We start from the raw sequence: 25257 nt of genomic DNA on the forward strand, positions 1-25257 counted from the left end.
ATGGTCAAGCAGCATGAGTTTATTTGTGAAACTTCAGCTTGATAAGATAATGCAAAGTTGTCAAAATTAAGTATTCAAATGTATTTCCTGTTCATTTTGACGAAAACAAAAGTGTATAGTAGGAATTGAAAAAATTGACTGTGTAGTTTTAAAATGCAGAGAACTATGTCAGAATATTTTAGAATGTAAATAGAAGAAAAAAATAGATTGCAGGACCATTTTTTTGGCTACCAGAAGTTCCTAGGAGCTTGATGTATTGTGTGGATCTGTTATTATTATTATAAACAGATGGTATTTTTGTGTTATTGTCTTTGCTTAAATAAAAATGCTGGAATAAAAATGCACATTGCAATGAAACTATATTTATTGGGATCAATAAATAATCCTATCTGATTTTATTTTAAAACAATTTTTGCTGGCTATATTCATAAATTATTTTTGGGTCTGTCTTGATTTATTTTATTAAATTGTTTAGCATAAAGTTGTCTCCATATTATCTATATTCAGTTCAGTTATTCTAAAACAATTGAAAGTTACTATTTTATTTCCAGTTTGTGGAGCGAGACCTTTAGTCAATGAATAGTGAAAATTGTCCAGTACAATAATTTAGATATGCTGTTTTTTAAGGGCATTATATTAATCATAACTATATCTTCATTTTAAATTAAATGTTTATTTGTTTTGCAGTTAATTTTATTTTTCAAAATATCTTAGCCTCTATATATCTTTACAAATAGACATTTCTTTTTCTAAGCACACCTATGTGCTGTTGTTTACTTCTCCGATTATTTTTTTTTTTACTTCTATATAATTTCAACACTAAAAGGAAAAAGAATTTCTGTGCTTACTCTGATGTTTAAGTAAATACAGCTTTATGTATTTTTTTTAAATATGCGACAATTTTAATGAGTTTGAGTTTTGAGTTTAGGCACATCGACACAATTTAGGCCATGCCGTGCCCATAATCCTTTAAGGATCACTCTCCCTTTACATAACAAGGACTAAATTCTATACAGTTAAATCATTAAAAGCAAGGTCTATTCACAGTTAAAATAGTAAAGGTAGTACAAATTTAATAATTTGGTAAAAATCTTATGTACTTTTCAAGAGACAAAATGATAATTTTAAAAAGTTTTAGAGTATTATTTTATTTTTTCATGTATTAAGGCACATATATTATAGAAATTACTTTATACATTTTACGCCAAAAAAATTTTATATGATGCTTTTTTTTTTTAAATTGTAAATCAATACAAAAGCTTAAGGCATAGTTTGTCCTCTTAAAAATTTAAAGAATGTTGAAAAGTAATCTAAAATAATTTTATGAGATAGATGATATCTTTCTATTCATGTATCATTGTATTATAAATGTGGTCAATACTAAATGTCCCTTTAGTTTAGGCCTGTAAAAAAATCAGTATGTCTCTTAAAATAATAAATTCTCATAACCCATTTCTTAAATCTTGAACTATTTTTTTTTTCAAGTTGCTTAATTTATTAACATTCCATTATTCCTTTGCATCTTATGTTTTTTTTTAAAGATCTTAAATAACTTTTAATGATATTTTTTTTTCTTAATAAACGTTTACCACAATGATTGAAACATAGATTGTTATATTACTTCTCCATTACTTATGTTACATTATTGAAAGGAAAACAAATTTAATAAGTAAATGTATAAATAGAACTGAAATTATTATTTTTAAACAATTAAAACTTATAAATCAGACAATTAATGTGTGTACTGCTGAAAAGTAAAATGTGTTAATGTTATGTTTTTCATCAACCTTGCGCAGGTTTATTATGCAAGATAAAGAAACATTTTTTTCCCCTGCACAAAGAAGCTTATTGACTTATCAAATCTTACTAAGAGCTGTGTTTGAAGATGTTGGTGATCCAGCAAGAAATAAATTTGGTCAGTATTTTTCAACATTTTCACATTTAAAGTGAAACAACAGAATACAATTTATTTTTTTTATATCTTTTCTGACTTTAATTTCATAGGCATCAAGAATATGCTGAGCAATAAATCTTATGAAGCAGCTTTTCCTTTGCATGAGGTAAAATCTATCTACATGTTTTAATGAAAATATCTTTGCATTTTTTTTCATTTAATAAGACATTAATATTAGACTCTCTTGATTTGTGTTTCTAGATCTTTAAATAACATTTTGTTATTATTATTGACTTTTTTTTTTAACTACTCAAGGGGGAGTATAAAAGTGAACACTCTCTTTTGACGGAGGGACCAAGGAACCAACGTCACGTAGGACTATTTCCTTAAAATACTCTTAACATTAAATAGCTGATAAGTATATAAAATAGCTTAAATTTGTTTTGCATTCATTTTAAGTTCATTTAAATTTATCTAAGCATTTAAAAATTGGTTATGAATTATCTTTCAGCTTTTGTATGAAACATGGGCAAAGCCAGGAGCTTGGTACAAATTCCAACCATTAGATCATATTAGGTATATGGCTACATTTGTTCAAGTCCCCACTTCTGTATAATTTTAGATCTCCTGTGTTCTAGTAGTAAAAATGATTGCTTTTAGATGAAATTTTGTACTTAAAATATTTAGACTTCATGGTTAGACAAAAAAAAAAAAATACAATATGAATAATTATTATTTGTTTTACAGATTGTACTTTGGTGAGAAGATCGCTATTTATTTTACATGGCTGGGTTATTATACTGGCTTGCTCATTCCAGCTGGTCTTGTTGGTTTGGCCATTTTTATTTATGGATGTGCCAGAATGCCTTTTCATGAGGCCAGGTCAATATAATCTTCATAATCTTTATTTTTAATCTTTAGTTAACTTTAATGATTAATATCATCTAAATGTTTTAGCGATTTCTTTTAATTCATTTAATTTTATTTTTAGCAATGAAATCTGTTCAGATTCAGCCCCTGGAAACTACACAATGTGCCCCCTGTGTGATGAACATTGTGACTACTGGCAGCTTAAAAGTTCTTGTATCTACTCCCGTGTGACTTATTTATTTGACAATGAGGCCACTGTTGCCTTTGCTGCATTCATGGCACTTTGGTGTAAGCTGTTGATATTTTATATGTGGCTAGTTTTTGTTTTGTCTTTAAAAACTAATGAATCTGATAGTAGATTGAATTGTCTTTATTTTTTATCAGTCATTGGTTTGTAACTCAAAGCAGCTAGTACAGCTAAACTAATGCAGGCATATTAAATTTTGTATAAATAAACTTGAAATAACTGAAAGAAAATTCTCTTGTGAACAAAAACTCAATGTAACTTTTATTACATTATATATTTATTCACAGATTTAACTTGAAATGAGATATAGATCTAATATTAATAAGATAACTGATATTTAAACAAATCTCACAACATAAAAACATCTTTACTCTTTCATGTCTCTAGATCGTCTACTATTCTTAACATTAATTATAATTGGTCAGCTCATATTTCATAATTCTAAACTGCACAGCCACCAACCAATCACTTACCTGGCAAAGAAAACAGCCCAGTGATTATTTTTTCCTATACAAACTCAATAGCTTTAAACTAAATAAGAAGATCTTAGATAATTTTTACTGCGCAACTGAGCAAAATCTGCTAACATACAGAATAACTTGTTGGCAAGGCAACCCTTCATCTAAACTGTTGCGCCAAGTAGAAAACATTATAAAGATGGCATCAAAAAACACAAGCACAACATTACCATCAGAAATCTCTAAGAAAAATCTTGAAAGACAACAGCCACCTGCTCCATCATAACTATGTCAAGTCATCACGAAGTTAGCAATTATTGTCTATCAAGACAAGAACAGAGCGGTACAAAAACTCATTCGTACCTTACTCGGTCAGACTATCAACGCCAGCCATTGATCAGGAAACATGAAAAGGACCAAGATGCCTGTGTGTACTTGCCAAATGAACTCTTTATGTTGTGTCTGTTCTATTTATGTGTATGTTTCTGTTGTGTTGTCTTTATATGAGAAAAGAGTCCTTGTAATCACAACAAATTTCCATAAGGATCAATAAAGCAGTCTTAGTCTTAGTCTTACCTTCCCCTCTGCAAAGTCTGACTTAGTGAAGTGTGTATAATTGAAATATATTTAAAAATAACTATAACATGAATTCTCTCAATTCTATTTTTAGCCACAGTGTTTCATGAAATGTGGAAAAGAAGAGCAGCAGAAATAGAATATGACTGGGATGTGGCTGATTTTGAACAAGAAGTAAGTTTTTGTTATCAAAGACATCCCTGCATAAATAGTGAGAAACAGACTTTAGGGGACTTCAATAAGTACAGCTTTTTCTTTACTTTCTAATAAAACCCTGTGTCATATTCTTTTTTATTTTTGACATAATGAAACACACTTATTTCCCTGGCTTCTGTACCAGGATCTTTGGGCCCCTCTTGAGTCCACCCAGCTCTAGTGAGTATCTGACATTAGTTGGGGAAAAGTAAAGGTGGTTGGTTGTTGTGCTGGCCACATGACACCCTTGTTAACCGTATGTCACAGAAACAGCTGACCTTTACATCATCTGCCCTAGAGACCACAAGGTCTGAAAGGGGAACTTTACTTTTTTTTTTACTCTCTGTGTGAAAACTCCCTTAATTATTTATGGATGTTGTGCAACAGAAAAACTACACATACTTATATTGCAATATTTTTTAAGGAAACTATCAGACCAGAGTATGAAGCATCTGTGCGTCGCAGAAGAATTAATCCTGTCACCAAGGTATGAAAAATCTTGACATCTAAAAATTTTAACATCATTTTATTTGTTTTATTTAAAGCATGATTTAATAATATAAATTAAATCAATTTAGTTGGCATGGCATTTGCTCCATCAAAATTTAGCTAGTTTATACTATTGAACATTTAAAATATCCTGGGTTTAGTATGAGTTTATCAATGCTTCAAATCCTAGGCAGCACGTTTGTGTGTTTTCATGTTGTCAACTGATTTGTTCAACTTCACAACTCTAGTAATACTATTAACATACTAGTGAAATTGAAATGGTTTTGATGCCTATTAACAAACTAGTGAACTTGAAATGGTTTTGATTTGTTATTCAGTTTTGCATTTCACATAAAGAGTTGAGGTTTTGGTCAAGCTTATTTCTAACATTTTATTTAGCTATGACAGTGAAACGTTGTTCTCAACCTTATATTGAAGATCTAAAGATTTAAATATATTTAACTAATTGTTACGAGAATTGGAATATTGGTTAGGCCAAACAAAAAAATTGAAAGCTGAAAAACTTTATAATTTTATTGTCACTTTAAACAGTTCTATTTAAAATATATTTTCATGCATTTGTATTTATACAAAATATATGTCCAAACTTAAGTGGGTATTAAGAAGCTCTAGTGAACAATATTATTTCAAAAGAACAACTCTATTGGTTCATAGACCTGTTCATTGCTATGTGTACAATCCCTCGATTGTCATTTTAACACTTTATAAACAGAATAAATTTGGAGGCTTTACAATTTTTGAGGTAGGTTTATCTGTTAGCTGATAAAGTTTTTTTTAGTGTCAATTTTCCTATGATCATTTATGAAGCTTCTATTTGGTCTTATTCCTTGCTTTTATGTTGTCCAGGACTTACACATTGAAGTGATCAACTGAAAAGCATTTCCTGTGATATTTTATGTAAAATAAAATATTTTACTGTGATGCATTCATGTGTGAAAAAAAAATCTGATTGGTTTAAAATGCATTAAGTTTGTTTGTTGTTTTTTCATTCAACAAATACATCTTTCTCTTTAGCTATTGTGCATTCATTGTTAGCATGCAACATTTGTTTGAATGTTAAGAGTTAGATGCTCAATTTTTTAAGAATGCCAGTACTTCTAATTGTGTTTTAAATAATATTAACTAGATTGTAATTTGTTTTTTTGTTCTTTTAAGTAAATGTTAATTTATCTGCTGCTTGAGAGTTGTTTTTTTCTTCGTTTTAATTTTTGTAAAAAAAAAATATTTTTTGCTAATCTATTTTTATTTTTTGTTTTATCAATTTAGCTGAGCATGAATTTTATTTAATATTCTAATTAAATTTGATCATTTTATTGTAATCACTTGCATTTTCTTTTTCAGAATGGACCAGTAAGGGTTTTAATTATTTTTACTCTGACTGCCAGTGATAAATTTACAATTGAATAAGTTTATACTCTCATATTCATGCAACATCAAGATATAATATCACCCTAAATCTACACAACTGCTAGTCAAATATCCTTCATTACCTTCATAACCTTTATTACCTTTATTACCATGCTTTCAAAACACAGTGAAACTAAAAGATATTTAAAGAGAAATATTTGCTTTCAATTGCAATGACTTCATATAGTATGATGCTTATATGACTAAATTATAGGCTTTACTTTTTAACAGTAAACTTAGAAAATTGAAAAAAGAATGATCAAAACTTAATTTAGATAAACAGAAAAAAAAATAAATATAAAGAACATACTACAAAAACACAAAAAAAAGTAGGTACTAGCAATACAAAAAAAACAAAAAAAAAGCCATGCTTATAAATATAAATGAATATAGACTAAAAACTTATAAGAAATTCATTGGAAAATTGCAGCTTTTTTATTCTGTAAATGGTTTGACCTTTCATAACACTTGACCTTTTTTACCCATTCCTTCTTATCTTGCTGATTGATTTACAATGGCCAGTTGTTATATATCAATTATAAAAAATGTCTGATTTCAGAAATGTATCTGGATGCATTTGGGTGGGATTTTATGGGACTTAACTCCTGTATAAGAAAAATACATCTGCTACACATTTCACTTATGCTTTTAAATTTCATAAAGATCTTTTATATATAGGTCTACATTTTTGAATGATTATAGTATTTGCTAGAATGAATATATGATCATTTGATTTTAATTTGTTTTAGTACCGGTAATCAGCTTTTTTCCCAATACCCATTGCTTTTTACTTTTAATTGCTTTATCCCTGATTTTGTATTTTAGATACATCCATTATTTTTTATGAAGTTAATATTTATTTACAATGTTGAAATTCTATTTTGAACTAAACTATTTTTGTAAGAACTGTGTCAAGTATTGTTTTTAAAAGTTATAATTAGTTTTATTTTCATGTATTTTGTTTTTCTTGCAGTTAATGGTCATTGAAAGCTAATAAAAATTTACAGACATATATTTCATAATAATAATAAGGCTTGTCTTGAGTCCAAAAATTGAGGACTACAAACTTACATTTTTGATAAGAAAGTTTCTAAACTGCACGTATTCGAAAATAATTAAAAATAGCCACTTTTTGCTTTCCTTGTAGGTTGAAGAGCCTTACTTAAGTTTCACTTCCAAATTGTGTCGTGTTACTTCTTCACTCTGGGTTGTTTTGTTTATGGTAAGATCTTTTAGTAATTAGGAACTACCCTTCTTTAAATAAAACTTGTGCTCTGGTCAGTGCTGACTTATAAGTATTAAAAATTTTTCTATATATATAACACAAGTTGATTAGCTTATCTTGTTTATTAGACATAAATGTATAAAAGTTATATATGTATTTATTTATAGGAAAGTAAGATCTCTGCTGTTAAAATTCAATAATTTAATAATAATTCAATAATTCAACTTATTTTCACAAAGCTTCCTTATCTGTTGAAGACAGTTATGCTACATATAAAAAGTTTGATCCATTAATACAATAGGATTTTTTTTTCTTTTTGATTTTGTTAATTTTTATAATTTTTATTATTTAATGTAATTCTTTTTTTATCATGCAACTGTACATTTTGTTAATGATAACCAAGTTCAATAGCAAGCTTTTAACCTTCTCTTTGACTAGCTTTGTGTGGTTGTAGCTGCTGTTTTTGGTGTCATTGTTTACCGCATGACAGTGAGAGCGCTCCTCTATGCTGTAGGTGAAAACATTATAAGACAAAGGGCTGGGATCATAACATCAGTCACAGCATCAGTTATTAACCTGATTATCATCATTCTGCTTGGCAAAGTTTATCAGTTCATAGCTCAGATGCTGACCAACTTTGGTAAGCAACAGAAACAATTTAGAAAGGTTATTCTCCTATATTAAAAAGTTTTTTTCGAGAGACAGTAGCCTAATAATGGCAATGTTTTTGATTCTGAAGATTAAGGATGAGTGCAGTGTTTCGCATTACTACTCAAACCCAGTTGCAACCTGCATATTCTTCCGCATCTCATGCAGACAAAACTGTTGTCCACTGGCGGCCTATTTAACTTTTTTTTCCATCTTCTGCATCTGGCTTTCCTTTGTGTCCTACATCCTTTGTGAGAGCTCTCCAACTGTTTCTTTCAGAAGCCATTGCTGCAGGTACTTTTCTTTATGCCAATAAGGGTGAAGCGGCACCTGAATTGATCTTAATAGCGCATGGGGGTACCTGTGTTACATTGTCCTCCTTTAGGCCTAAGCTTGCCAGAGAGAATCGCCTTTATCATGTGGTTGTCTCTCATGGGGAATAGGTTCTGACTATACTGTCCACACCGGCTTCCAGCAGAACATAGTTATTGTAATGTAGTCCTGCCAGCATATGCCCATTATGGAGGCATCTTTGATGGAAGTGTTCGAGGAGCCTTAAATAGCCTACTATATAATTGTAAGGGCAATATTGAAAGAGATTTTCTTTTGTATATTTCTTTATATGAATTTTCTTTTAATTAATTATTTAAAACCTAACATAATAATAATAACAAAAGCTTGAATTGTTGGTTATCTGGGATAAAGGTTGAACCAGAAGATTGGTATAATTGGATGTCAATATCTTTTTGAATTACATCCTTTTATTTTTTTACAAGGTGGGTTTGAATGGTTTATATTTTTCAAGAATTTGTGAATGACTTCATTATTAAAAAACTGTGCTCTTTTTTGAAGCTACTTACACTGATTAGTTTTACTAAAAAAAAACTAAAAACTATTTTACTGTAACTAGATCTACTTTTAACCTATTTAGTACTCATTTTGAGTTACATTATATCAATATAAGCTGGACTTTTTATTTCTACCCTTGAATCTTTACATGGCAATAATAACCTTTATTATTATTTTTTTTTGTTGTAAATTCTCAAGCATCAATTTACAAATTAATGAGTTGTAGCACTATTTTTTTTACTGTAGCTGTTAAATTTGCTTCATTGAAGCACATAATCTTGTCAATAAATAAATAGATTATTATCTTTTCATGTACAGGCACGACATGGCCTAAATTGTGCCGATGTGCCTAAACTCAAAACTCATCTTTTCATGTTATGTTTCTCTTCACATTGCCAGAAACACACAGAACTCTGACAGAGTGGGAAGACAGTTTCACCCTGAAGATGTTTCTTTTCCAATTTGTCAACCATTTTGCTTCTCTATTTTACATTGCCTTTTTTAAAGGAAAGTAAGTGCATCTTTTAATCTTGAATTCCAGAAAACAATATTCAGTATGTTAGAGTTTACATAAAATCTATTTTTTTTTTTTATTTTTGTATAGACTTGTTGGGCGTCCAGGTCTGTACAACAGACAGATCAATGACTCCAGGCAAGAAGAGGTAAGAAATTTATTTTTTGTTTAATTGAAATGTAATAATTATCTGAGTAGAGAAGATCTATGATCTTGATCCTTATAGAAAGTTTTAAAGTAATACTGTATATCTCTGGTGTCTTTGGAGATTAGTCCAGAGTCCTAGCATGAATGTCCTATCATTAGTTATCTTTTCAACACTGGTATTGACTCCATGATTTACAGGAACTTAAGAATATGTAGTGAGACTAGGTGGGGATAAACGAAATAATACATTATACACATTTAAAATGAAATAATACATACACATTTAAAATGAAATAGTACATACATATTTAAAATGAAATAATACATAAACATTTAAAATGATCTTTTGTTCTTACTTTTCCTAAACAGGACAAAAATTTAAAATGGAGAAGAAAATAAAAAGTAGTATCGGTAGATTGAAAATTAGCTCATAAAAAAACATAATTTTATTTTAAATTCATGTGCATTTGTTATATTAAAATAAAACAAAAACTTTGTATTCATTTAGTGTGATCCATCTGGATGTTTCATAGAGCTTTGTATCCAGTTAGGAATCATCATGGTCGGAAAACAGACATTTAACAATTCTAAAGAAGTTGTCCTTCCGTAAGTAAAACCTGTATTTGAAAAGAAATTACTTTTCTTGGTTCAATTATTTTTTTGCAGTTGAAATTCTTCCTTTGTAACTCTTTTAACAAGTAATTTTTTTATTCTCACAAAATTTTTGTAATGCTTCTCTTTTCTTTTTGGATATGTATTTTTGTAAATATTATAATAGCAAAGGAAATATATACATAGGCCTATTTGAATATTGAATTGAAGGAAATTAAATTTCCAATAAGATTCTTACTTTATTCTTGTAATATTTTTCCTATTTGAAAATATCTATTTATTTACTAAAAGGGAGACATTTTTGTAAAAAAATAATACAAACACACATTAAGAGAAATTTTTTTAAAAGCCTTAGACTCTTAATGCTTTTTCACAAATTTCATGTACAGTGTGAATATGTCTCCAATTTTCACCAATGAACACTGTTCAAAATTGAATTAGATAAAATATATGCTTTGTATTTTATGTAACTAGTCATTCCATTTAAAAAATGTGTATCAAAATGAAATATACAACATATAGCTAGAAATGATAAAATAGTGCCTTTCCTATCATAGAAAATATATAGGCTAGGCCTACATAATGCACAAGGAATCGTAAAACTAAATTTCCTACACAATTCTTACTTTAATCTTATAATAATTTATCAATTTGAAACATTTTTGTAGTAATTAAAACTGTAACAAATTTGTTTAATTAAATTAATATTTTCTTAGGAAATTGTTAAACTGGATTAAGTCTCGCAAAATCAATAAGGCTGAAGAGAAAAAGCATGAGAAAGTCTCCCAGTGGGAAAAAGATTATGCAATGGATAGCATGCCAGAACTTGGTTTGTTTGATGAATACTTGGAAATGGGTAAGATTATCAATGACATTACTATTCAATATATATTTTGTTAAGATGTGGGATTGAACAAAAAAAAAACAACTTACAGATTCCCTAGTTGCCTGTCTCACTCTGATTGCAGACATCTCACCGAAGCACAATTCAATGAGTCAATAATCCCGTTAAAAGAAATACTTTTAGAATATTCCAAATTGAATTCACATATACTGATTCACTAACACAAAAAGAATACAATCCTCAATTGAGAAATCAAAAACTATTGCCCCTTAACACTTTAAAACAATCACTCAAGTCATTTATGCCCTCCAGCGTAAAAAAAATTCACCTAGTTTACATGTGGAAAAAATTGTAACGTGGAACAAGTTTACAACAATATTTTTTATGAAGTTAATATTTATTCACAATGTTGAAATTCTATTTTGAACTAAACTATTTTTGTAAGAACTGTGTCAAGTATTGTTTTTAAAAGTTAAGTTTTATTTAGCTATATGTATTATGCTGATGCATATTTGGTCTAAACTAAATAAAAATTTGAAACTCATATATTGAAAAAAAAAATTATAATAAAAGTAGCAAAAAAATTGTTGGAGGCTTAAAATTTCACAAATGTTAAAATATTGAGATTTTCAAAAGCTTTCAGTGATTCGATATTGATGTATGCACATTCATTTCTAATCATTAGATGTTAATCAGGCCAATAGTATATCTCAAGCACATTAATAAAAACAAAATGTTTATTAAATATACTTTGCTGTATCTTAATGTTTTTTTCTCTTATTACAATTGTACAATTTCTTTGAATGTTTCACTTTTCAGTGATACAATACGGTTTTGTGACAATATTTGTAGCAGCTTTTCCTTTGGCTCCATTATTTGCTCTTCTGAACAACATCATTGAGATACGATTGGATGCTTACAAATTTGTGACTCAGTGGAGACGACCTCTGGGAATGAGAGCCCAGGATATTGGTAAGCATTTCTTTCAACTGTTAGTCTGCAGTTCTTTTTCTTTAGATTAGCATTTATCTTTTGGACAAAACTTTTAACCCTTTATGCTTTTCACTTTTAATAGGAATATGGTTTGGAATATTGCAAGGAATATCCAAGGTGGCTGTTATGTCAAATGTAGGTATAGTGGAAATAGGTGTTCTAACAAATCTCCTTTAATTGCTCATTTTGTTGTGTTCAATGGACTTTGTTATTAATGCAATCCTAATATCTTGTCTTATTTCAGGCAATTATAATCGCTTTCACCTCAGAATTTGTGCCTAAATTGGTGTACCAGTATAGCTATAGTAAAAATAGTGATATCAATGGCTATATTAACTTCAGCTTGTCAGTATTCAATGTCTCTCTATTTGAACCTAAAAGTATCCCTAAAGTAAAAAACATAGAATTATTTGGAAATGTTACCGAATGCAGGTTAGTGAATTTAACATTTTTCATTTCTTTGCTTGTTGATGTTTTGTTCAAATCAAACTAATCTGATCCTCTAAGATGTATTTAGTTTTATTAGTAAACATTAGAATTCATATATTTTTTTACTTAAAAAAAATTTTGATTAATACAACATTTTGGAAATGTTTTATTCAAAAAGAATATATTGTTTGCAAAAGTACCAGGTAGTGAAAATTCTGATAAGACTATTTTAAAAGACAACATTACTTATATTTGTGGACAAACCAGATTAGGAATGATGCAAAGGAGGAGAATTGGCTATTTTGGTTTCTATTACATGATAAAAAAAAACAAGTTATGTCAGCATTAGCAACTAAATGTTGAGTCACATCTCTTTTTTTCACACCATCAGTGCATACCTCTTAAACATCTAAGATGTTTGACATAAAGCGGTTAAACAATTGGATTTTTAATGTTCTGTCATATGTATTGAATAGTGTAAGGACTTTTTATTTGACTGAATAAATATCTTTTGTCCTCCTGGACATCATTCAAAGAATATAATATGCATAGCCCAGCAACAAACATAGAGAACACTTCAGAGCATCATCAAAATAAAACTGTTACTCTTTTTAGGTATCGAGATTTTAGAGCCCCAACAGAGCCTTATGATTACACTTTAGAACACTGGCATATTCTAACAGCAAGATTAGCATTTGTACTTGTTTTTGTGGTAAGAAATGTGTTTTCTTTAGGAATGTACAGTTTTGCATTTGTACTACTCTGTGAGTTTAGTTAATTAAAAAATGTTTATTAAGTTTGAATATTGTTTGATAACATCTTTATTTGGTGGTTGCTAAAATTTTTAAAAATTTATAATATTTTCAGATATGCATTTGGCTTTTGTCATGGCTTATCAGCTACATCGTACCTGACATTCCAAAAGCTGTCAAACTACAGATTTTGAGAGAGAAATACCTAGCCAGAGAGTCAGCGTTGGAATCTGAACTCTTGAAAAATAAAAGCCATCATAATGGAATGGAGGGCAAAAGTCACTCCTCTGATCCACATTCTACTGTTAATGGTGTTAGAGAAAGACATGTTGATAAAACAACTCCACTTTATTAAATGACTACTTATTGTATGGCAATGGGGTAAACAATATTCATTTAGTCTGTAACATATAACAATGTTAAATATTAGACCAAACTTTTCTGTTACAGCATCTTCAGCTTTAATTTGATGTCAGCTCTTTTTATATTCATTACAATGTCATTTACTTGTTGACATAGTTTTGTACAAGAAATGTGTTCTATTAGCTTTATCGACTTTAAATATAACTATTTTTTTTTTTTTTTTGAATTCATCCCATTTGAAATATATCTTTATTTTATTTAGTTTTGATAAATGAAATACTGAATGGCATAAATCACTTAGCTATAAAGGGGTCTCAAGTTCAATTTTCAATCAAGCAGAGTTGTGCTTGCTGAGCTCCTAGGCAGCACAAAAACCTTCTCCCCATTCCCCCCCCCCACTCCTTTTTTCTCCATGGCCCGCTGAGCCTGCTATAGCATGAAAGATGCCCTATACAAAATTCTTTTTTTTTAATTCCTATTTCTTTTTTTAGACTACAAAATATTCATAGTGTGTGTTGGAAGTCAAATTTGTGATAGGTTTCAGTGACACCCTTCATGCAGATTCCAGAATTAAACTTCTAATTAAAAATTTCTATGTGATTCAACTTAAACCTGCAACTATTTTGCTTTATAATCGTTTTGTCAATGAATTGTATGATTGTACATAGTAAATGCCCACAGCGCATTGTGTTGTGTTGCTTTTCTGTATGCCACTATCAAGATCTGAGACTGTATAATTTTTTTTTGATTCATCTAATCATTAATTTCTTTGTATTAAGATCATAAATTTCTTTGAAATTAAATCATACATTTCTTTGTATTTAGAAAAAGGCTATTCTTGTAAGTTTTTTTTGTATTAAAGCATTTTTATCATTACTAGTAAAATATTTAATAATTTTAGCTTTATATAATGTACAATGGAATGCAACACTTTGTGTAAAAACATTGTAAATGAGCATTCTTGGCCTTACAATACAGATTTACTTTGAGCCACTTTATGTGCTCAGCCTTATTGTTATACAGATTCAGTCATTAAATAGTCTCAGCCTTTTAGTTATACAGATTCAGTCTTAAACAGTCTCAAATGTGTACACATTTTGTTTAAAACCACAAAATGAATCATGACACATACATTGATCTATATAGAATGGAAAACCTTTTAAAACTGTTTTGATTGATTCAACATTAGAATGTAAAACAACCACATTTTATTGTACAGGTTTACACTTTAGTGATCTTGTTGATTCAGAGTTTTGTTGTTTTTATGAGTTACATCCCCCCCCCCCCCCCCATTAACAGTGAACAAATTGATATCTTTGGCCCTCCATTACAATCTAAGTGGTAGGTATGTGTGTATATTGATCATTTAGAGTTTAGGTATCCAAAAGCAGTTGAATGATGATTCGGAAATAGACATTGATCAATATTGGTACCTGGCATCTTTAGGCCAAACATTTATTTTTATAAGGATGAATGTTTCTTGAAATTTCTACATAAATTAGTCTTTTTTTAACCAGATAAAAGTGCAAAATCAGATACAATTAATGAGATAATTAGATTTAACATACATTTAAAAATAACTACCGGTATTTTATAGAATTATTTTACAAAAACTTTCAAAGCTTTATTAATAATTTAGAAGAATGCTTTGAAAACTATATCAAATATGGATAACTCATACTTCAGATGTAGTGGAGGGTCATGTCTTTAATTTCCAGTGATTGTTTTAACCAATATGTCTCTAAGATGATTTTAAAAATAAGTTGAAGTGCAATTTCTATTGACAAAATTATTTAAGGATTTTGTTGACCAACTGCCTCGTGAATGAAAGAAATAATAATTTACACAGATTTATTTATGCATATTTCTCTGTGATATTTTAAAACACACAAGCCTATTTTTTTCTGTCTATTTATATTTAGGTTATGTCTATACCTTTTATATGGAAATATTCATTGACTAATTACTTATGTATACATTTGTACCAATGCTGTAATAACTAGCTGTACTAAAATATGTTTAGTTATATTTTCACTTCATAACTCTTTCTCTCTTAACGATGATATCTTTGTTGATTTGATGCCAATCTTTCAGCCAAATCGATGATATTAGTCAATGCTTAAAGTTAACTATTTTGTTTTATTTCCTCCCAAAATGTTTTTATTTGCTTAAAATTTTATCTTGAATAGTTTCCCTTTGTAAGACATCCAGACTTTTTTCTTTAGATTTTTAACTTCTCTGGAGATGGTGACATCGGACAATAAGCTCAAGCCAATAATTTTATATGTTTTAGATGCTGTATCAAAATGTCTTATCAAAATCGGAATGACTATAATAAAAAATAATTTATTTTAATTTGAATCATAAAATATTAACAAGATCTAGTTCTAATGAATTTTGCCCACAGTCTGTAAGTTTTAATTTTTAAATTCCATAATCCAAAATTAAATTAAATATTGGTTTTATAAACATTAATTTGTTTATATAGAAAGGGCATGCATTCCCTTTTATCTTTCTACCAAATATAACATTTTCTGATAATAAATAGAAAAAGTTATTGAACAGTACTTTAATCTTAACAGCGTAGTTCAATACAAAAGTGCAATGTGAAAATAATTACAGAGAGAGTTAAACCAAACTATTGTACTGAGTTCAAGCAGGTGTTCAGCTATTGACGTTTGTTGAATTATTTGATGGTTTAGATTATTTAAAAGCAAGAACAAATATTAAGACTGCTTTGGGTTGAAAGGTAAAGAACTTCTTGAAGTAATGATACTTATGTGCCTGAGCAAGACCATTCTATACTTATGAAAGTATGGTACTAAATGTGACCCACTATTAAGCATGGAAGCCAGCAAAGATTTTTTTCTAGTTAATATCTGAAAATTGTGTTATACAAACAAAAAAAAAGACCCTGATGTAGTTTTAATTAAATTATAACAAAAACTTATCTAAATCTATTAAAATTTCTTAGTAAAATTTTGATAGAAATTTAATTGAAATGCATTTTAATTCAGATATTAGCCATAGCTGTGTACTTGTTTGTTCCAATTTTTCTCAGAAATTATTAACCATTCTATTTTTAGATTTGTTGTCACCAATTGAAAGTAACTGAATTAGCTTTCAGACAATCGTTGAACTCAATTATCTATTTTCATGACTTTAGGAAATAGACAGCATGTTTCTTAATTGTAAACTTATTGGTAGGTTTGTAGATTATTTCAAAATTAGTGACAATAATGCCTAATAATGTACACAATTTTATCAAAATAAAATGGACAACTGTGGTCTGCAACTTAACAAGTAATTTATAAAAACACCTCCTGGTATAAATATAAATATTAAACTTATTTTCTTTTAAAGATTTATGAAAACATAAAATCCAACTTGAACTCGTTAAGAAAAATTAGAAAATTTTGTTCCAATGTTCAATGAATGTTATTCTGCTCAACTCATATTTGCAATGCTACTGTCAAAAATTCAATCTAATCTATGTTTACGTCTATGTCTTTTTGAAACTGTTTCAATGTGTTGATTAAAATATTAGTTTGCATAAAATTTAATAACAATCTGGAAATAAAATGTGAAAATTTGTCCATATTATTTTAAAGCACTGAAATTGAATTATCAAAGTAATGCCAAAAATGATGATGTTTTTTTTATCCCAGATATTTGGCTGAACATTGCAATTGAGGTTTTGGTTTTATTTTAAAAAAACGGATGCTTTTGTTTATTTTGTCTTCCAGCAACAAGAAAATCAAATGTATACTAAATGTATCATAAATGTACCGGTATACTAAATGTATAGTAAATTGACATTTTTTCTTGTATTTATTCTGAATGGATCATGTATGTTCTACCTTTAAGTGTGTTATTTTGTTTTAAAGATCAGAATAAGTTCAAAGAAATAATTTGTTTTCTAAATTGTGATCAATGTATTATTTATAATTCTATCATTTAAATAAGCCCTTGTATGATGTGCAAGTAATTTTCAAGATAAATATTTCATTAACAGTTTATGACCAAGATGTATTTTTAATATTGTATCATTTTTGTAAACTGTTTTGTTCTTGTACAAAAAAATGTTTTTAATAAAATTATACAACTTTTAAGTAGAGTTTTGAAATTCCTACATTTAATTGATATTAAATATATAGCTCCATTCATTTTTTTCAAGAAAATCAAACATTACTCAGCAAGTCTACATTCCCATACAGCAGGAAAGTAAAGGCAGTCTACATTCACATACAGCAGGAAAGTAAAAGAAGTCTCAGGAAAGTAAAAGAATACAGTCTACATTCACATCTCTATGTTGTGTACAGCAGGAAAGTAAAAGAATGCAGTCTACATTCACATCTCTAATATGTTGTGTACAGCAGGAAAGTAAAATATGGTTTTGATTTGCACCTACTAAAAATAAACACCATACAGATTGTTTTACTGAGTCTGAAACACCTTTGCCACTATTATGATCACATTTTCAAATATAAAGAGAGATATTTTGTTGATTATAAAATTGAGTTGACTCAGACATGAATAAAATAAAAAGTGTAAAACAAGTAATTCTCAAGTATACTCTGTAAAATTATGTTTTTGGTTTGCACATATCTTAAAATTGGCTACTTAGAATTATTTTGTTTAGCTGAGTTTAAAATATCAACGCTTCTATTCTGAATCACATTTGAAATAAGGACATTTTGTTGACTTCAGAAATGCAGTTGACTTAAATATAAATAAACGGAGAGAAAAACAAATGTACTGTATTTAAAACTTCAGCTAATGTTTATTTCTCAGACATGAAGGCACACTTCAAATCCAGTTCAATCATCTCTTCTATAAAGAGCAATATAACATTCAGTTTCAACAGAACGTAATATATCAAATCAGCATTCATTCATTACCTCTCATAAACATAAAACTGCTAGCCATAATGTATAAATGTAGTCCAGATTTATTTTTTTCATGCAATAACCATGTTTGATTTTTAAAAAATCATCATTAACACAGTTCAGATATTTTATTCAGTGAGAGAAAAAACACAGGACAGCAAAAAAAAAAAAAATGTAATGGCAAAATGTTCCCATAAACTGTACTAATATTTCTAACATTAGAGTAACATGTCATTGCATTAAAAAAATCAAATAAAATGCACATTTCAGTAGAAATATATTTGTTTCATTGATACTAAAAGAAAAACATTTTCAAACAAACACATTAACATAAATAAACACTAATTAAGACATCCTACTAGATTCTCTTTGTAGCCTTTGACTATAGACTCGGGATACTAAATTCCAGGTGTCCATGTATCGGTCCATGCACATAGCAATACATTTCTGAACAGAAAACACAAGGTTACTCAAATTAGTATTTTTGACTAATTTTTAAAAAAGCACTTGATGTAAATGAGTAATTATCATATACAGGACTAAAGAAATAATTATTATTACCTGTTCAGAACTGTCTAATGTTGTTCCAGGTTTAGGAATGCACTTTTTATAACATTTTTCAGACATTTTCTGAAGCAAAAGAAAAAGGAATTTAAAAAACAACATCATAATTCTTATCAGTCACAAAAAAAAATATATTTTTTAATGATAGTAATCTTTTTTAAAAATTCAATCTGAGCAAATTAGGATCTTTTTTTCTTCACAAATATAAAATATAAATTTGGAGGCATGAAGCAATCAGTTCCATATTCATACTAAGTAAGTCCAATAAAGTGTTCATCATGGAACATCGAGCCTCATTAAAAACATTCCACTCTTCAATCTTTTCATTTCTTCTCTAGTCTGATATTATATATATAGAGAGAGATCTATATATTAAAATCAACAATCAATCTAGAATTCTAGATCCAGATTAGATCTAGATTTATAGTCATTTTCATCTAATGAACAACCCCTGTTTTCTTATATTAGCGAACACCCCACTGTACTTTTTAAAATGAGCCTTTATTTTAATAGCTTTGGCAGAACAAGTCTATTATTTTTGTGGCTGCTCAATTTTTTTAAATAGTTCAGACAAAATTTAGTTTTGTTTGTTCTGAAAAAACTTATTGTGCTCAAATTGAATTGATAGGACAATGTCACCCATTTTTTTCCTGTAGACCAGGTTTTTTAAGATAAATTTTTAGACCATTAAGGTATCAGCTTTAAACAAAACCTATCTAAACCATAACATTCTTAAAAATAAAATAACTATGAATTGTTCGTTATAAAGTGGGGAACAGTGTTCGTTAATGTCAAGCGCTGAACCTCACTGACCTGACCCTCTTTGACATCATATATATTTTATAAAATTGTAACTAAACGTAGTGAAAACAAAACCATACACCATATATATATATATATTTTTATTGACAAATGGATGACTTGTTTATACATTATAGATCTAGAGGTTTGCAGATTTTTTTTTCTAGGATCTATAAAAGGAGATTGCAGATTTGTTTTTCAAGGAGCTATAAAAATTCAAACGTAACATTGCGCGGCAGGACGCCAGTTCAATATAGATAGATCTAGATTAGAACTCAAATTTAAAATGAAAAACCATCAGTTTCCCTTTAACTTGGGGATTTGTAAATATTGTATCATAGTATATATATATATATATATATATTATATATATATATATATCTTGATGATAAAGAAGATCTAACTACTAATATTAAAATTAAAAGTTTAAATAAACATGTCATTGGCTTAGCCATAGTTTAGGGATGTGAAATAAAAAAATTCTTTGAAAAAAAAAATTGTTTGTTAGTACATCATGAAAGTACTTTTAAAAACAGAACTTTCCAATGGTGTATAAATTATGACTGTATGTTTAACAGTTAGAAAGTTATGATTTTTTTTTGTGACGTTTTGACCAAACATCGGTTGACATGGAACAAGAGAGAGGAGAGCTTGTCACTGGCCCAGCTCAAAAGTTAAAAAGTTGGAAATAAGAAATTTAATAGTAGATCTAGTATTAGTAGTAAATTTCTAGCTCACAAAGCTGATTTCATTTATATTTATGAACTTTACTTGTTTATAATGTAAATATTAAAGGAAATAAAAACAAATTATCAGGTCTTGAGCTTCAAGAAATGTCAGAGGGGTGGGGACAAAATGATAATGGCGGCTTTGTGATGACAGAAAATAACAAAATATTTAAAAGTGGGATAAAAATTTTTTCAAATGCACTTTGGTCACAACTAAATTGGAATATATGCAGAATATTAGGCTTTACAAAGCCTGACAGGTTTTTATTTTTGTTCACAAAATGTTTCTATATATAGACGAGACTATCACCAAAACTTTCCATGGCCATTACTTTCTTTGTTAAATGGCATTTTCCACTTAAGCGCCACGTAAGACTTACAGTGATAAAACTTGGTAGAATTATGGCCAGGCATGATATCTCATATGAACACAAAATTAACCTTTGTTCTCTACCTAACTTCTATATTGGTGAAAACAAAACAGTGATATTTTCATTATAAAAGTAAAAACAACATAATTAACTTTTTAAAAAATCCTCATTAAGCATTAATTAGGCCATTGTCTAAAGTAATCGATAACACAACTTTAAAACTTCTCACATTTCATTCAAAACTGTAATAAATTTCCAAGTGCGGCCTATGTAAAAAAAACAAAACATCAAAAATGTGATCTCTGAATTATCTACGTTTTTTTCTTCCGCTCTTCATGTTGTTGTTTTTTTGCCTAGCTACATAGTTAGCCCTAGTCTCTACAGTCTACAGTCACTCTAACTCTAAAGTAGTCTAAAGTAACAGGTTATTATAAAGTAGATTATAGGTCCGACAGTTACGCTGGGCAAGGCATGAATCCCATATAGGGGACGAACGTATGCCAAAATATTTAACAGTCTTTTTTTGATAAGCAAAAAGGTGGTTGAGGTAACAGAGGTGCCCCACAGAAACAGATTAAAGACCAGCTTAGGTGCCAACTTGCCTTAGCTGACATAGTCATAGAAGAGAGCATATGGTTGCATCCGACCTCAGAACGAGACAGCTGGAGGTCATTCACAAAGGCCGCAGGATACACACTTGAGACCAAAAGAAAATTAGCTGCTGAGAACAGACGCAGACGGGGAAAAGAAAACCTTAATTAACAACTGGTAGACAATGCAATGGTTATGCTTGCCCTGGATGTGGCAAAATATGTAGGTCACAACTGGGTTAAACTGGGGCTGTGTAGCCACTGCATTCCTCATTTAATCCATTAATCTTCAGACTCGAAGACAAGCCTTAAATATTATTTATACTATTATAGGTCTAGATTCTAAATTATATTATTATAATTATAGATCTAGAATCTAGAATCAATCTAGATCTAGTTCATCTAGATCTAGATTAAATCTAGATTATAATTCTAGATTCTAGAACGAGTAAAGGATGGTTGTCGGACACCCGGGTTTCGTCTCGCATATCGGACACCTCGATGTATTATTATTAAATCTTCTTTATTTGAATGTTTACTACCCAACTTCCGCATAAATATTGCGCATGGACTATTTTGTCACACTTCCGACATGTACAGCTCCCTTTTATATTAAGAGAAAGTAATTTTATCTGGGGTCAAAGTAGACTACTGTAAAACTTAGCTTTTTTTCTCCCAAGGGGAAGAACGAGATAGGGTCTGGAGCTAAGACGATTTTTAAGCCCCTAGATGCATTACCCAATTAAAACCCAGATATAATGCTTCTAAATAGGCACTAGAAACAGATAAATTGTACAACCCAGACTCTCCTTTCCCACTTAACATGTAAATAGGGGGTGGCCAACAAGTTTTACATTTCTGAATAAGAAAACATATCGTCATATGACGCTAGTCATCAAAGGGAAATAACTTGACACAGTACTTATGGGGAAATAAACAAATTGTTATTGTTTTTTTATAAAACATTTACAAGAATAATTTTGTTGTTTGTTAAAATAATATAGTAGAAAATGTAAATTTAAGTTATGTATATGTTCTTGTGTGTGTTTGTTACATGTTTCACAAAAAAAAAAAGTTAATGTGGTGTATGCAAAACGTATAACCATTTATTTTAAACCATTTAATATGCAACAAATATGTACAAATGTTATAGCACTTAAGTGCACATATGTACACAATAATAAATTGGCATCAATGGGCAGCTGAAAAAAAAAAGTCACAATAGCAATATCATTGTAGACCTCGAGCCTACAATTATTGATCGACCAGGTGCGCTAAATGGCCATTGTGTGAAACATCAACATTCTAAGAGATTGTCAAAATCAAAAGAGAGTATACTACATGAAGTCTCTCTCTCCCCCCCCCTTTTTTTCCACGTTTCTTAAGCATACCATTACACGCTCTAAAAAAAAAAAAGCAGGTGAGAGAGAGAGCAGGAGACTAGCAATTATCTGACTGGTACCATAAAGGCTAAGGTGAGACAGGCACGCACTGCGCTAGTGGAGCTGTGCTACGGGGAAAAAAAAGTGCCCGTAGATAGACTAGAGAGAATACCCCTCCTCTTCTCCCCCCCCCCCCCCCCCAACAGAGGCGATTTTTTCCCCTAGCGCGACCAGCTAGGCTAGGCCCAAAGTAGTGGCCGTGGTGTGACGTCAGTTACAAGCCGAGAATGAAAGCGTGGAGCGTGGGAAAAGTGATAATATGGCTTGTGTCGTTGCGCTAATGTACAGAATAATAAAATAAAGGATGAAATGTCTTAATAATAACATGTTTAATATATAGAAGACATCTATTTCCTTTGAAGTGTCTGATAAATCTCCAAACCGGCCAACAACTTTTACAGAGACAAAAATCATGACGAAAACTTTTACGCATCAGAAAACCCAACCTACCCCTCTTCACATCAGATCTAATTTTAACTATGCTTAGTGATACATTACAAAATAGCTATTTTTATAGACAAAAGGATGACGAATTCATTGACACCATCAGTTTATTCATAGGTTAGACCATTACGGAGTTATGAATTTTGAAACTTAAAAATGGCCGGAGAATGGCTTAGCATGTCCGACAATCATCCTTTAAGAACTTTACTCTAACTCTACTATAAATAATAATCTAGAAATCTAGATCATCATGATCAATCATGATCAGTGACATCAGTAAATATATAATTGTTAGATCTATTATAATTTATTGTTTCATAAATTTTCTTCATCAAAGTTTATCTCACCTGCAAAAGTTCCTGTGCATTAGCAAGTGCGATCTGCTGTTTAACTTGTGACATCAACTGTTCCCGTGTAGCTGAATCCATTTTACCACCGGCAGGCAATGATGAAAAATCCATGCTTTTATTTTATTTATAATCAATTAGATCTATTAGATTAGATCTAGAATCTAATATATTTTTAAAATGTGTTTGCTTATTTCTAGACTAGATTTAGATTATACTTTATTATACTTTCACTCACAAAATACTAAACTAAAAAATTAATCTAATCTAGTCTAAGTCTAATGTCTAGATTAGTGGTTTAGAATTGAGTAGATAGTCTGTAATGTAGTGTTATTTATATTTTACTAGCAAGGTCACGCACAGTATCCGGTTATAATGTAAAAACCTGGAACTGGAGTTATAACTTATATCTCTATCAGTGATTCCCAGAGTGGTCTTTATTGATCTAAGACCCCCCCCCCCCCCCCCGGGTGGTCTTTGAAGACTTCTAAGGAGTCTATAATACTATAATACGAGAATGAAAAAAAAATGAATTAGGGCACTATGAGATTTAAACGAAACTTTTAATGGAATTGACTCATACATATAGATCTAGATCTATGATTCGCACCTTATTCATTAATCCTTTACTTTGAACCCTGTTGCTTGAATTTTAGTTGAATTGATTGTGTTCATTTTTAGCAGCCTCCGAAAGGGGAAAAGACGTTATTAGTTTTGTGTTGAATGTCTGTCCCGTTTAGATCTCGTAAACTAAAAGAAATAGTGATAATCTGACATTATATTTTAGAACATTTAAAGTTCTGATGCAACAACTACTTTTTTCTTTACTAAAAGCGAAAAATCTAATTTTTTAATCACTTTTTGCAAGCAGTTATTTCATAAAAATACACCACTTTTACAACTATTCACAATTAATAGTAACAAACACGAGAGGCATTTCTGTAGGGATGGAAACATGGGCCTCATTTTCAACACACTTTTGCAAATGGTTTTAGATTTTATATCAAAAAATATATTTTTTGTTACATTTGTATTGCTAAGTTAAATAAGTTCTGTCATAGCTAGTAGGCCTACTAACTACTCTATTTACACACACACAAAGTTTATTTTTTTAAAAGAGAAAAAAACTATTTAGTATAAATATAAGTTGGACATAATTTGAAACAACAATAAATAAGTACCCCGTAGTTTTCCATATTACCGCGTGAACTACAGCATTACATAAAAGCCATAAAATACCCACCTAAAGGGATTTTTTTTTTTTTACGGAAATGTTTTTTTCTTGAGAATTTGAATAAGAGATTACCCTTTACAAAACAATTAGATCAATTAGATATTCATTTTAAGACATCAGTTAGGCCAAGTACACATCTAACTTTACATTCACTTTCACCTATCCTTTGGTTTGCTGGACCGCTGGGACACCACACAAGATCTGTCAATCTTCTTTCTCCATTCTTCTCTGTCATTTGTCTTTGCTGATAGAATTTCATTCTGATGTTCTTTCTGAAAATATTGAAACCTTCTTTTTTAAATGCCTGGGTGGAC

General features: G+C 29.6%; 2 protein-coding genes across 18 annotated transcripts in view; one reads left to right on the forward strand and one right to left on the reverse strand.

Annotated features, from left to right (window-relative positions):
• Positions 1 to 17239, forward strand: part of LOC106057607 (anoctamin-4-like) — a 51411-nt gene extending 34172 nt beyond the window's left edge. For 16 of the 17 annotated variants that reach the window (XM_056031899.1, XM_056031894.1, XM_056031898.1 and 13 more), the window contains 20 exons: positions 1797 to 1915; positions 2005 to 2060; positions 2210 to 2266; positions 2406 to 2470; positions 2642 to 2776; positions 2886 to 3052; positions 4140 to 4219; positions 4665 to 4727; positions 6092 to 6100; positions 7305 to 7379; positions 7821 to 8022; positions 9279 to 9390; positions 9484 to 9541; positions 10049 to 10146; positions 10869 to 11008; positions 11816 to 11968; positions 12072 to 12124; positions 12234 to 12421; positions 13034 to 13130; positions 13286 to 17239. In XM_056031899.1, coding sequence (XP_055887874.1) covers positions 1797 to 1915; positions 2005 to 2060; positions 2210 to 2266; positions 2406 to 2470; positions 2642 to 2776; positions 2886 to 3052; positions 4140 to 4219; positions 4665 to 4727; positions 6092 to 6100; positions 7305 to 7379; positions 7821 to 8022; positions 9279 to 9390; positions 9484 to 9541; positions 10049 to 10146; positions 10869 to 11008; positions 11816 to 11968; positions 12072 to 12124; positions 12234 to 12421; positions 13034 to 13130; positions 13286 to 13525 — 2167 coding nt within the window. In that variant the 3' untranslated portion in view covers positions 13526 to 17239. The remainder of the gene's footprint in view (positions 1 to 1796; positions 1916 to 2004; positions 2061 to 2209; positions 2267 to 2405; positions 2471 to 2641; positions 2777 to 2885; positions 3053 to 4139; positions 4220 to 4664; positions 4728 to 6091; positions 6101 to 7304; positions 7380 to 7820; positions 8023 to 9278; positions 9391 to 9483; positions 9542 to 10048; positions 10147 to 10868; positions 11009 to 11815; positions 11969 to 12071; positions 12125 to 12233; positions 12422 to 13033; positions 13131 to 13285) is intronic. The other variant, XM_056031896.1, reaches the window with a different exon arrangement.
• A 1053-nt stretch (positions 17240 to 18292) lies between these two features.
• On the reverse strand, positions 18293 to 24076 carry LOC106057609 (mitochondrial import inner membrane translocase subunit Tim13-like). The gene is made up of 3 exons (XM_013214877.2): positions 23710 to 24076; positions 18984 to 19052; positions 18293 to 18869 (listed from the first exon to the last, which is right to left on the reverse strand). Exons 1-3 carry the CDS (start codon positions 23821 to 23823, stop codon positions 18768 to 18770), a joined length of 285 nt encoding a protein of 94 aa, XP_013070331.1. The 5' UTR covers positions 23824 to 24076; the 3' UTR covers positions 18293 to 18767.
• Positions 24077 to 25257: the final 1181 nt, after the last annotated feature.

Source organism: Biomphalaria glabrata, chromosome 6, assembly GCF_947242115.1.
Source record: "Biomphalaria glabrata chromosome 6, xgBioGlab47.1, whole genome shotgun sequence".
Classification (NCBI taxonomy): domain Eukaryota; kingdom Metazoa; phylum Mollusca; class Gastropoda; family Planorbidae; genus Biomphalaria; species Biomphalaria glabrata.